Source organism: Melospiza melodia, chromosome 2 (assembly GCF_035770615.1).
Source record: "Melospiza melodia melodia isolate bMelMel2 chromosome 2, bMelMel2.pri, whole genome shotgun sequence".
Classification (NCBI taxonomy): Eukaryota; Metazoa; Chordata; class Aves; order Passeriformes; family Passerellidae; genus Melospiza; species Melospiza melodia.
In genome coordinates this window covers 143,891,693-143,904,952 of record NC_086195.1, presented here as the reverse complement: position 1 = coordinate 143,904,952, position 13,260 = coordinate 143,891,693, and the positions used below count along the sequence as shown (strand labels likewise).

General features: G+C 45.8%; 2 protein-coding genes across 12 annotated transcripts in view; both read left to right on the top strand.

Annotated features, from left to right (window-relative positions):
- The window catches only part of SYNJ1 (synaptojanin 1), a 48,562-nt gene extending 45,099 nt beyond the window's left edge, over window positions 1-3,463 (top strand). For 6 of the 11 annotated variants that reach the window (XM_063150286.1, XM_063150287.1, XM_063150290.1 and 3 more), the window contains one exon: window positions 1,305-3,463. In XM_063150286.1, the coding sequence (XP_063006356.1) occupies window positions 1,305-2,150 (846 nt within the window). In that variant the 3' untranslated portion in view covers window positions 2,151-3,463. The remainder of the gene's footprint in view (window positions 1-1,304) is intronic. The other 5 variants (XM_063150295.1, XM_063150292.1, XM_063150294.1 and 2 more) reach the window with 3 other exon arrangements.
- Window positions 3,464-4,893: 1,430 nt separating this feature from the next.
- On the top strand, window positions 4,894-11,349 carry CFAP298 (cilia and flagella associated protein 298). Its single transcript, XM_063150283.1, has 7 exons — window positions 4,894-5,047; window positions 6,005-6,172; window positions 7,327-7,394; window positions 8,938-9,096; window positions 9,400-9,531; window positions 10,770-10,865; window positions 10,951-11,349. The coding sequence occupies exons 1-7, from the start codon at window positions 4,909-4,911 to the stop codon at window positions 11,059-11,061; spliced, it is 873 nt and encodes a 290-aa protein (XP_063006353.1). The 5' UTR covers window positions 4,894-4,908; the 3' UTR covers window positions 11,062-11,349.
- The last annotated feature ends 1,911 nt before the right edge of the window (window positions 11,350-13,260 follow it).

The window sequence follows — 13,260 nt, the reverse complement described above, 5'->3', positions numbered from 1 at the left end:
GTGTGTCATCATCTTTTTGTCAAACAATGGGGCCTTTGCCTGTGTTGCTTAGGCACTGCTGAGCCTCCTGATCTCAGGCTGTTCAGGGAAAAACAGATCAGTGTTGGCAATAAATGTTCTCTTTGCACGTAAATCCTGATGCTACTGCACTGCCACATGCTATTTCAGAATAAACCCCATATATCACATTTCTCAGGGAACAGAGACCTTGCTGTGACCCAGAGTAAAACAGTTACCATTTTAAAAACACTTGGTTCCAGAATTACTCCAAGCAAGTTTTTACTTAGAATGAGCAGCAATTTGAATTCATGCTTTCTTTGGGATCATGTACTTTCAAATGGCCACAGGACTTAACCAGCACCAGCTGGTGCCAGGCTGCATTAGATTTCTATTCCTTCTACAGTTCAATTTTTCGCATTTTTTCCTGAGTTACTCAGTGCCTTTGTTTTAATATTATTCTGCTAAAAACTTCAACTATAGACAGTCAATTCAGTTGTTTTGGTACATTAAATTTATCTGCTAATTTGTCATAAAATCTTTTTGTGACATTTGAACTCTTAGAAGCTGTTTTTACTTAAGCTTAACTCATTTGATAAGGGGAAGCTCCAAACTCTGTTCTGTCAGTGTGCATACTGAGCAAAGTAGATACTCCACCTTTTTGGACAGCTTGTACGAGGTAAAAAATACCTTGCATTGTTGTTTGAAGCAGTGTGTAAAACCAGGAATATTTTGGTTTTAAAAGCTGAGAAATTCTGTGGGGAAAACTGTCTTCTCCAAGGATAACTTGTTTTAATTAGCGATTGTCCCTTTTCATGCCAAGAAGAAAGAGGTGCTTACGGATGCCTGCCCTCCATAGCAATGTCTGACTGCACGCACTAATAACACTAATGTTGCCTTTCATTGTGGTGCTTTAATGCTGCTTGTAACATCAGTATGGTAAACTCCAAACAATGTAACCTGAGCTTTTCATTCCATAGCTGTGCTGGGCTCTCCCTTGCTTAGAATCCAGTGTGCCTTGCTTAGCATCCATTTCCTGAACATTTTCCCATGCCAAGTTCCCTTAGTGTTTGTTGCTGGGATTGGGGCCTGCAGGGAGCAGATTCCAGCTGCATTCCCCACCGAGGAGAGGGGAATGGTGTTTAACACCTTACAGGCTTTCCTTTAGACAGAGGGGGTTCAGGCTGCTGTTACAGCTCTAGTTATAACAAAACTGGGTTGAAGGTGGAGCTGGGGAGTGGGAAGGGGGCAGTGGGAATACCCTGGAGCCAGCTGCATGATTCCTGTGTGTGTTGCTTCCTTTGCAGCAGAATCCCAGCGGGACACACGGCACTAACCCTGAACCCCAGCTCAGCAGTGACCCTTTTGAAGACCTGTCATTCCAGCTGCTCGTGTCCAAGATGCAGAGTTCTGTCCGAACATCACCCGCTCCAACCTCAAACCAGAAGGAGTTGATACAGTTGCCTTCATCAAGGCAAAGAAATGCGGAGAATTCGAATCCTGTAAATTGCATGTCAGCAACGCCTCCTATTCCAACCTTCCACTCATCCCAGGAACATCAGCACAGCTCTCCAAACCCATTTATTACTGGGCTGAACTGCTCAAATCCATTCACAGAAAGAACTCCTAGTGCTGGGAACCCATTTAGGATGGAGACACGGGAGTCCAGGATGCCCTCACAGGCACTGGCAGGAGCTGCTGCTCCCCACCCATTCCCTGTTCTGCCCCCGCCCAGCTGTGGCACAAGCAGGCCTCTGTTTCCTGTGGGTGCAGCTGCAAACGCCTTTTGCCTGCGCAGTAAATCTCTCAAGGTGGAGAACGTGCAGCCCAGGGGCTGGGTGACGTTTGACGAGGACGACAACTTCCCCACCAAGCTGAAGCCATCCGCCAGCGTCCCGGATTTTACGCAGCTCGGCCCCGGGAAACCGGCCGCGTGCCTGGCCCTGCTGGGAGCTGAGCACAAACCCTTCCTGGGATCGGACTTTGTCTTGGACGGTGGCTGGAGTCAAAGTGGTGCTGACTGCTTCTGCACGCTGCCAGCCAGAAAGCCACCTGCCCCCCCCATGCCATCCAGAGCAGGCAGCAGCAGGAGCCCTGCAGAGCCCTCCCTGGCACCCAGGGTGTCACCAAGCCATGGCTTCACAGAGAGATAGATAGGTGGCCAGAGAATCAGAAGGTTGCATTTGTTTCATGGTTTTACAGATAGGTGGCCAGAGATGCAGAAGGTTGTATTCATTCCTACGTTTTATCCAGTAGAATAATTGGGCATTTGCGATTATTCTGTGTGCAATAATTAATTGTTAAATGCACTGAAACTTAACTCTGCTCGTAAACAGCCACTTCAGCTTGTGTATAAACTTTGAATGTGTATATATGGTAGAGCACAACAAATGGTCAGAAGTTTATGGAAATCTCGGTGTAATAGTATTTGAATAGACCAAGAGAAGAAGGGTGAGCTACTGTCTCACTAAAACCTGTCAATCCTGGACACAGATTTTGCTTAGGGAGCTCTTTCATTTCTGTTCTCCTCTGTGGAATTCCACAAGAAGAGGCTCCCTGCTGGCAGCCTCCCCCCTCCCTTTTGACTGTTTTGTTAGTTGATATTTATAAGTATTTACCAAAGAGCTGCCAAAGTTTATGGAGATTTGAATGTTGACAAGTATTGTTTAGAAGCTGTTTAATTTATAACAGAGGCTATGGCTATTTGTAAGGCTTATATTTGAATTTGAGGCACAACAAAAATAGTTTACTTTCAAAATAGAAACAAAACTTTGCATATTAATATATTCAATTAATCTCCTGTGTCAGTACATTTCAGTTGTTAGATCCTATTGTGACCTGCACTCGCTAGCACTAATTCAGAATAATTGTTTCATATCATCCATTTATTCATTACTAGTTTAACTAAACTTTTTTTTTTTTCCACAAACTGGAAACAGCTGATACAGCAAGCTTTTCCTCAACCTCTGGAAAACTCCCCTTGGCTTTTGAGATACAAAGCAGTATTTGCCAGTTGCAGGCCGTGTAGTGTGCCAGCCAGGGGGTGAACAGCACACTTGGATTGTATTTAGAGTAGTGCAATATCCCAGGGCAGCGCGCTTTGGAAAGCCTCAAACGCTCTCACAACATGATCCATGACATAATCCACGATTCCTTCGGACAGCCCTGGCTAGCCACGAGCTGCAGCCGCCTAGAGGAGTGATAGTGAGTTTCTATTGCGCTTTTTCTGTTCAGGTCATTCCAGTTGTACACTTGGAAACAGCAGTGGTACTACGTGTGCTTCGGTATGTGAGTTCCTTGTTTCACGCTGTCGCTGCAGACATCCAGCAGTGTGGTTGATGTTTTGGTATATCCTTACATTAGCAAACCAAATTCAGGGGGGAACTTTTGCTAGTGGGAGTCACGTGATAAAATATGTTGTCGAATATTTAATGGCAGTGATTAAAAACTATCTGTCTGAACTGTACCCGGCGTGCGGCTCCTCTGCGCCTCACAGGACTGCGGGGGCCACAGGGAATGCTCCCAAATTTCAGGGTCTGTATATATGTGTGTATGTTTATACATGTGAGCTGCAGCGAGGCCCTGCCTGTGTTGATGGGAGCAATGAGCAGCAGCAGATGCTCTGCAAACACTGAGCATGGAGGTGAGACCCACTGCCCACGTGTCCCTGGACTCTGTTTCCATGGCTGTATCCCCCAGGACACCCAGGTATGCCTGAAATGTTCCCATCCTTATGGTCTGGGTGGTCATTCTCTCTCTGTGCCCCCATGCTACCAAATCCTCCTGAATCAGCAGGATAAATTAAACCCTCTACAGCCATGTGTTTAGTGTCAGCAGGTTAGGCATTCCTTTATTCTTGGCCGGGGGCTGTATGCCTGACAGAATTCCGGCCTCCACATGGGCACTGATACCAAACTTTTTCACTTATTTAAACATTTTTAGTAAACCAAGACATTAGTGTTCTTGGGTTCTAAATTACATCATTATCTTTAATTAATTAGTATTTTGTCGTTTACTGGTAATTTATTTCTCACTTCTTATGCTAATTAGTGCGCATTTTTAGTCTTTTTGTATCTTTCCCTTTAGTAGGGAATTTCCAGTGCATATACGGAGTTTTTCTCTGTGTTTTTCTGCATAGTGTTCTTGTGATCCATAAATTCTGCATTTTAGATGTCCAACCTCCCCAGTCCCTCTTTCTCTCCTGGGCTTTGTTCATTGGAAATATCAGAGTTAGTTTATCAAAACTGAATGTTTCAGGCCTTTTCCCAGGCTGTCCTCACAGAAGTAGCTTGTAACAACTTTGCTAAATACCACCTGAGCGTAATTTAAGAGTAGTCCTCTGCTTATAATTGATATAAATATAGCTGATGATTAATTAGAACAATCAATTAAAGAGGTAATTAAACTCCTTAGTTGCAATTAGTAAGACGTTCTGCTGTTCCCCTCACGGGCCGGTGTACGCGGGCCCTTTAAGGGCTCCCGTGCCCTCACGGAGTGGTCGGAAATACCACTACTTATAATTTACATAAATATAGCTGCTACTTATAAATTATATAAATATAGCTGATGACTAATCAAAACAATTAATTTAAGAGGTGATTAAACTCCCTACCTGCAGTTAGCGGGACATTCGGTCGTTCTCCACACGGGGCAGGGCGCGCGGGCCCTTTAAGCGCTCCCGTGCCCTCACGGGGAGGCCGGAAGGGGAAGCAGCGGCGGCACCGGCGGAGGCGCCGTTGCTGCGGGACCGGAGCCTCCCGAAGAATCCCGGTGCTACCGGCGGGGGCGGCAGCTGCCCCCCGCGCCCTCAGGGCCCCCCGAAGCGGCGGGCGCGGCCGGTGCCCGCGGTGCCTCCCTGCCGCTGGTATCCAGGGACTCGGCTCCGTTGCTGAGGGGGCGCCCGGGCCGGCCATGGTGCGGCTGCACGTCAAGCGCGGCGGCGAGAGCGAGTTCCTGCTGGAGGCGCCGGGCAGCGCCCGCCTGGCCGAGCTGGCGCCGCTGGTCGCCCGCATCCACAACGGGCGGCTGAAGGTGCAGCGCCTGTGCGCAGGTACCGCGGGGCCGCGGCGGGCGGGAGCGGCTCCGCTCCCGGCGGGCTCGGTGCGAATTCCCGCCTTCGGTGTCCAGTGAGGGCCGTGCAAAGCGCTGAAACCTGTCCCGCTGCGTGTGCCGGCAGCGGCTGCTTAAATCGGAATCGCGGAATCGTTTGGTTTAGACCTCAAAGCTCTCGCAGTCCCACCCCTGCCATGGCAAGGACATCTTCCGCTGTCCCAGGTGCTCCAAGCCCCGTCCAGCCTGGCCTTGGGCACTGCCAGGGTTCTGGGAGCAGCCACAGCTGCTCTGGACACCTGTGCCAGGGCCTGCCCACCCTCACAGGGGGAAGCATTTCTCCTCAGTATCCCATCTATCCCTGCCCTGTGGCGCTTTGAACACGTTCCCCCTTGTCCTGGCACGCCAGGCCCCTGGTTACGGTCCCTTGTCCAGAGTCCTCCTTCAGAGCACTGTGAGGTGCTCCCTCCGGCCCAGCAGCTTCCGAGGCAGCTTTAAAAAACATTTCCAACCCCGCCGTGGGGCTGTGAGAGCAGAGATTGGTGTCAGGTAAGCCTGACCTGGGGCTGCAGCCCACCCACAGCTGCTGTGCAACAGCCACGGTGTTTGTGGGCTGTCTGAGGCTGAACTGATGCTAGTCTGAAATTTAAAATCTGACCAGGGAAATACCAAAAAGAAAAGGTTTATAGCCACTAAGTACCATGAGGGTTTGTATCCCTGCACGTGTCATTTGTTACATTGTTTTATGGTTATGTAAAATGTATAAATTTCAACATAATTACACTATCCCTATCTATATATGTGTGTTTATATCCCTTATTCTTTATTCCCTGAATCTACCTGTTTGGAAGCTAAAAGCTAGGGGCAAGTTTTCCCTGCATGTACATCATGTGAAAGGCTTTTTTAAATGAACTATAGTAACAGAGGCTTTTAATCTTGTTCTCTAAACTCTCTAAAGAGATGGAGGAGCTGGCAGAGCATGGCATTTCCTTACCTTACAACATGCAAGGACTGACAGATGAGCAGATTGAAGAGCTGAAGTTAAAGGACGAGTGGGCAGAGAAGTGTGTCCCAAGTGGTGGGAGCGTCTTCAGGAAGGATGAAATGGGGCGAAGAAATGGATTTGGTAAGTCAAATGTCAATGTTTGTTTCTTTCCTTCAGGCACAGACAGTCCATGATATAACAGGGAGCAACAAATCCCTGATTCTGGAGTGGGGTAGCTGAACTGTAAGCTCCACATGTAGGAATTCTGCCTTGGCTCAGAATCTGGGGTAATGCTGATTAACAAGCCTTAAGAGCAGTGTCTCTCTTCAGCACATCAACAATCACCAGGAGCCAGTTTGACTGTTCCAGTTCAGCTTACTCTCCCCACTTGTAAATGTGAGAACTGGGTTTCTCCGGGGACTCCCAAGATACATTAACGGGTTGTTTTTCTAATATTTCTCCTTTTTTTCTCACTGACTGGGGCTCAGATTCACGGAGCATGTTTTTCTAAGTGGGAGTTCAGCCTTGTGATATTGACCAAGTTAGAAAATTGAACAGGGTGTGTATGTAAGCCAAACTAGGTGCCATCAGATGATGCACCCAAGTGGGACATAAGCTGGGCATGAGTATGCTTTAGCTGGATTTTGTTCTTGAGGACAGGCTTTTTGTAGTAATTGAAATAGATAACTGTGATATGAAATGTACAGTGTATTTGTGAAATTGTCTTCTTTGTTAGATTGAGATTTTAATTAGAAAAGAAAGCTGCAAGCTGTTTTGCCCAGTTAAAGCATGTCTGCCTGTACAGCCCACAATAGTCCAGCAGGGAAGGAGCCTTGGATTGTTGTGGAGGGTATTATGGGATTATGGTTGTTGCTTTCTACTGAGGACCTTTGTCCCAAGTGAAGTTCCAGATCACAGAACCATGGAATCACAGGATAGTTTAGGTTGGAAAGGACCTTAGAGCTCATTCACTTGCACTCCCCTGCCATGGGTAAGGACACCTTCCACTGCCCACACTGCTCCAAGCCCCATCCAGCCTGGCCTGGAACACTTCCAGGGATCCAGGGGCAAGTACCAGTCACATTCTTTGGGAAAAGTCCATTTGTTTGTCCCATGAAAAATACTGCTTATTTCTTAAGTTAGTAGGAAATACAGGAATGAACTATGTAACTCTGCTTTATGATACAATACTGTTTCATGTGCTCACAGTGGAGTCTGCACAGGATGTGTGCTTGGTTTCTTTTCTCTTGGTTTCACAGTAAGCATAGACTGTGAGATATCTCTCTTACTTTTAGCTCCAAATGAAAAAATGCAGCAAGTTATAAAGAAGACAATAGAAGAAGCCAAGGCATTAATCTCTAAGGTGAGTTTCCTCATGTGATGTGTGGGGCTTTCCTAGTAAGTGCTGTGGAGTTGGGCATCTTAAGTAAAATCAGACTTTTTTTTGTGCAGGGGCTGACAGTTGTTGAGAAATGCCATGAGGTGATGTGAACAGTCTAATAAAACCTGACATTGTGGTTAATGTTTTTCTTTAAGGCTTTTGGCAAGTAGTTCAGCAGGTTAAGGAATCAGATCCAAACTCCAAGGGAATGCTGGCAGCCCAGCCCATCTGGAACCATAAAATCACATTCAGTTTTATCTGTGCAATTTGCTACTGTTGTGTTCTTTGGGTGAATGCTTGTCGTGCTTTCTGGTGAGAAATTAACTGCATGCTGTGCTGTTCTTGGAGTTAATGGAGTCATTTGACTTTTATGTGTAATTAGTTGAAAAATGTGTTCCAATCTCTTAGGTTATCACAGAATCCCAGATGGTTTGGTTTGGAAGGGACCTTAAAGCTCATCCAGTGCCACCCCAGTGCCATGGGCAGGGACGCCTTCCACTGGAGCAGGGTGCTCAGAGCTCAGTCCAGCCTGGGATTCCGGGGATGGCAGGGCTTAGGCCTTGGTTGAACTTGCCCTTGCACTCAGCTCAGTCCTGCTGAGTGGGTGTGTGCAAAGACAAGTACAAGGGTTGCCCTGATGGGACGGTGCTCTCAGGCATTCAGATTCACAGTGCCAAACCTCTAGGTGCTCTCTGTGGTGTTTCAGCCTTCGTATGGCTTTGAAACACAAATTTAGGAACATTTATGAATGGAGTTAAGGATAGTTTGGAAAGTGGTTTGTTTGGTTTGCCAGTTTATAAAGACAAAAAAGAACAAACATGCTTGTGTATTTGGGGCTGTACTGGCCAGTTAGCCAGATCAAGAACGTCCACAAGGAGGCAACATTCCCTTACCTCAGTACTTGAGAAACTGTTAAATCCGCAGGGAAGACCTTTATTTCTGTTCTTCCAGATGTGTCATGTTCCTCCTTTGTCCTTGCAGTAGGGCTTGGAATGATCTCAAGTACTTGTTCTTACAGTTCTCTGCATGAGCTGTGCAGTTTGCCAGGCTTTGCACCTCTGCTCACATGTGCTCTATTTTTTTTCTCAAGTTTTAAGCCCCTTCTCCATTCCTGACTTGACTTTTGCTGGCTTGAATCACGTTCATGAGTCACAAGTGCCTGGAGCCCCAGCAGCCCTGTCTGATATTGTGGTCACACGTGTCCTGCTTTCAGTCCTGTGTTCCAGGGGCAGTTGTCTCCTCACAGTTTAGTGAAGGTCTCCCCTTTTTGTTTTCTCCCCTACCCCACATGAGCAGGTTAAACGGAGGGGCCAGAGGTGAGAGATGTACTCCCAAGTCAGTATTCCAGTGAGGAGATTTGCACTCCTAAATTTTTTGCGCAGCCTGTTGGCTCTGCTCAGATGTCCCATCATTTAACTTTTGAACTGACCACTCTCTCTGCAGGTTTGCTTGTGTTGCCACTGATCCCTGTCTGTGTTTCAGACAGGTTTGCCTGTTTTGCCACTGATCCCTGTGTGTGTTTCAGAAACAAGTTCAGGCCAGTGTGTGTGTGGACATGGCGACGGTGAAGGATGCCTTGGAGCAGCTCCGAGGGGCTGTCCTGATCGTGTATCCCATGGGATTGCCTCCCCATGATCCCATCAGGATGGAGTTTGAGGATAAAGAAGACTTGTCAGGAACTCATGTACGCAGTAATGTATTCCCATTGTGTGTGGTCCTGGGTTAAACATGGCCTGTGCTGTTCTGCATCTCATCAGCGAAAGTTGTTTTCACCTCCAACATGGAGAATTTGTGTCCCAAAGTGTTTATATTAGATCAGGATCGAATGGAATATAAATAAAAATGCCACAGATGAATATGAGGAGAAATATGTAGGAGTAAAATTACACTTCATGTTAGGAATTCCAGAAAGATTTTTATTTTTCCCCTGAAAAAAAAATCAAGAAACAATATCCTCCAACTCTTCACCTTGTTTCTTTTGTCACAGGCTGGAACTGAAGTTATAAAAGAATCAGAAGCACAGTTGTGGTGGGCAGGAAAGCAGTTAGAAGAAACAAAGTTGCTCTCTGACTATGTGGGCAAAAATGAGAAAACAACCATCATTGTGAAGATCCAGAAAGTGAGTATGGCTGGGAGGTTGCTCTACAAGTTCCTCACCCTTGGCTCTCTGTTCTCTGTGGAAGAGAACTGTCCATAGAAGTATAAAATGGATTAGATTAGTTCCAGCTTGTGCATCTGCTTTGAAGTTTGAATGGATTATACTCTGAGTTTTTCTTCAGTAGCTCTTTAGCCTGTCAATTACATACTGTAGTTGCTGTTTGTTGCTCCATGGTGTTTTTGTGAAGTACAACAAGGAGGTATTTAAAGAATAAAGGGAATACAAACTGGGAAGTTTTATGGCAAATCTTGCCACCTGCAGTGGGTTCTGCAGTGCATCCCTGAGAGGTAAGGCAGGTGGGTTTAGGTGATTTAGGTGATCGATTTAGATCAGATTTGCTTTCCCATTCCTCCCAGGGTCACTGGGAAATGGTGTGGCCTCTCAATAGCCCCTGCAGTGTAGCCCCCCAGGAATGCTGTCTGTTTCATTACTTGAAGGACTTGCTCAAAGAACAAACTGCCTCAGACCTGTTTGTTCTTGAGAGCATCCACCATCTCTGTGCAGGATGCTGTGCTTGCACTTGCTGACAGCACGAGTTTTCTGCTTTGCCCTTCATTTCTTCCAGGGGCACAGTGGCCTGGATAAGAAATTCCCTTTTATTTCTAGTGGTGTGTAGCTCCCTTACTTCCCAGCTTTACTGAATCCTATGCCGTGCTGTGTCTGTATTAGTTGGGGAGCTAAAGAGATATGTAGAGTGACCTTGAAACAGATGTATTGTATCTTTTAAAGTGGAAATTTATGTAAAATAGATTTAATCCTGTTTGCATCTTCCATTGATGTCCACAGAATTGACAGCATGATTCAGATACAGAGATGAAAAAATAAAATAGCCCTCACTTCCCTGTGAGGGTGCTGAGGCCCTGACGTAGGGTGCCCAGAGAAGCTGTGGCTGCCCCTGGATCTATGGAAGTGTTCCAGACCAGGCTGGATGGGGCTTGGAGCACCCTGGGCTAGTGCAAGTGTCCCTGCCCACAACAGGGGGATGGAATTAAATGATCTTCAAGGTCCCTTCCAACCCAAACCATTCTGTGATTGTATGAATGCAGCCACAGTTTCTCAGCATTTGTTTTCCTGTCCTGAGGGACCTTATTAAATTTGAGCAATCCAGCTGTCTGAAGAGAGCTTTTTGCTGTCTCTGTGTAGCAGCTTCTGCTCTGTATCACCAGAGCCATCAGCAGCATTTTCAATTTCCCTTGCAGAAAGGACAGGGAGCCCCGGGGCGGGAGCCTGTGCTCAGCCACGAGGAGCAGAAGGAGATGATGCTGTACTACTACAGGAAGCAGGAGGAGCTGAAGGTGGGTGTGTGCCTGGGGTGCTGGGCTGCTGTGACAGGACAGGCTCAGGCTGTGCCCTCACTGCCTCCCTCCCTCTCTGCCACAGAAACTGGAGGAGGAGGACGACGACTCGTTCCTAAATGCGGAGTGGGCAGACAACCATGCTCTGAAAAGGCAATTTCACGGTGTCAAAGATATCAAGTGGGGTCCAAGATGAAGCTCTGCACACCCCTTCCTAAGCTGCTTGGTTGATGCTGTTGTTTGCAGCAAGGAGTTGTGTTGTGTGTGGTAGATTCCTCAGACAGCAGCTGAAAGTGTCACTTCTGTGGCCTTAGATGTTGAATAAATGTTCCTGTTTCTCTGTGACTGCAGCAGCACTTTACTCTGCAAAGAATTGTACAGATTCTCCTGATGTTTGGCATTTTATTTGAAACTTGTAATTTTGATATGCAAGTGTCAATCTGTTTCATAGGTAAGAGATGTAGTAAATATGCACTGGAGTGTTTGTTGGTGTTCAGAGTGCTCTTTATACTCTCTTCTCACTCTTGCATTGCTATTGGAGAAAGTAATTTATTTTATAGGAAATCAGTTTCCCCTGACTAATCCAGGGAGATTGAAGGGGTTTTTATGTGCTTGTTCACATTTCAACATAGCACTTTCCAAACTGTAATTTTTAAATGAATTAACTTCTTAATAATTGTTTAAAGGAAATGTTTTTATATAAACACCAGTGACATCCTCGTGCTTCATTTTCATTCTTTGGGTTTAGTTTTTCTTGCTGGTATATAGAGGTTGACAGTAATTAGTGTACAAACACAAGCATCATTTGCAGGTAGACTGGATAAACCCAAGTTTAATAGGACCAGATCTTTTAGGATGGAAGTAAAAAATGATCATAATTTTCTGTATGAGTTTGGTTGAAGAGACACTGATCAAGTTGAAAGCCAAGTGTTTGCTGAACTCGCAGCTTGAAGACTGGATGCAGAACAGGTAATGAATGCCATTCAGTGAACTATTCGTGGTGCTTTTACTGCAATCACTTATTTTTTTACTTTCAGGGAAGTTTGGTGTCTGGTAGTTTTCCTTGAATCTCAACTTTACAGTAACATGACTTTTTACTAAAGGAAAAATCAGCATTTTTAGTCAAAAAACATCAAATATTTTTAATTTAAAACTTACTTGGAATTATTTCACATGGCAAAAAAGGTTCTTGAAAAAACACTTTGTTCTTCCACTTCCTAAGAGGAAAATCAATGTCCTGGAGCTTATAATATTCTCATTTCCTCCCTGTAAGCAAGGGAAAAGCACGCATAGGAAACGTTTAACACAGATTCTGCTTCCCTTTGACTGCTGTTCTCTGATGTAATTGGTGCTGGTTTTTTCTTTAGCTGAGCAAACTCTCCATAGCATTGATGCTTTTTGGAGTTGTCACAACAGCGTTTGTGGCTCTGCTGGATTCATTTATTGTGGCTGAAATGGAATGAACTCACTGGGAAATGATTGAAGAGTACTGGAACTGAGGAAAGCCTGTAGGTATTTAACTGTCCAAGGAGATAATGAGATAGACAAAACTTTGATTTTGCAAAGCTGCAAACCTGTATGTGGTGTTTCTTTCTTGTAAACCACTTATTTTTGGGAGTTTGAGAGTAGCTGTGCCCTTCCATGAAGGGAATCCATTCTCTCTCCAAGGAGACATACACCAGAACATTGCTAAAACCTCAGCCCTCAGCCTGGAGAGGTTCCAGCTGTGGCACTGCAGCTGCTGGTTTTTAGGGCTTGGGACAGAAGTGCATACCTCATTAATTTTCTGTTTTGTCTGCTGGATATTTTGGGTGTTGTTTCAGAAAGATTCAAATAATTCCATGTCTGTTTATCAGATTTTTTTTATGTTTACCTTCATTCTGACTCTGACTGCTGCGAACAGTGAGTATTTGGAAATGAGGTGAGCCACTAATTGACAGCTTTCCACAATTAGCCTGGAAAGTTTATGCAAAAAGAATGAAATAGCAACTCGAATGCAGAACTATAAATAGTTCAGTCAGAGGAACAGATGCTGAGTGAGGCTTGACCTCCCAGCCTGGAGCAGAAGCTGCTTCCCTGCCCTGCTGAGTTGGTGCTGGGGTTTGGGCAGGGTCTGTCACTGTGTTTGGGGATCCATTTAGACAGGCATGCCTTATTAAGCACTGCTCTTTGTTTTCCCCTCTAAACACATTCCCAGTGTCTGTGAAATGCTCCACCTTGGGAAGCAGCTGCTTCTCTGGCACCTGGAGGAATTTGTCTGTCTGCCTGCTGGTGAGTGGTGGCAGGCAGGAGGTAAGTCAGGAGGGGATCAGGTCATCAGTTAAATCACTGTTTCATTGTTAAATCACTATTGCGATGTAAAATGTCTTTCCTCCAAGGTTGTAAAAGCAAGGAG

What these genes read in the sequence shown, in the direction of transcription:
- CFAP298 (XM_063150283.1), top strand. Translation starts at nt 4,909, where the DNA reads ATGGTGCGGCTGCACGTCAAGCGCGGCGGCGAGAGCGAGTTCCTGCTG. An exon ending in GGGGCGAAGAAATGGATTTG is followed by an intron (nt 6,173 to 7,326) that starts GTAAGTCAAATG and finishes TCTTACTTTTAG; the next exon opens with CTCCAAATGAAAAAATGCAG. An exon ending in TCATTGTGAAGATCCAGAAA is followed by an intron (nt 9,532 to 10,769) that starts GTGAGTATGGCT and finishes TTTCCCTTGCAG; the next exon opens with AAAGGACAGGGAGCCCCGGG.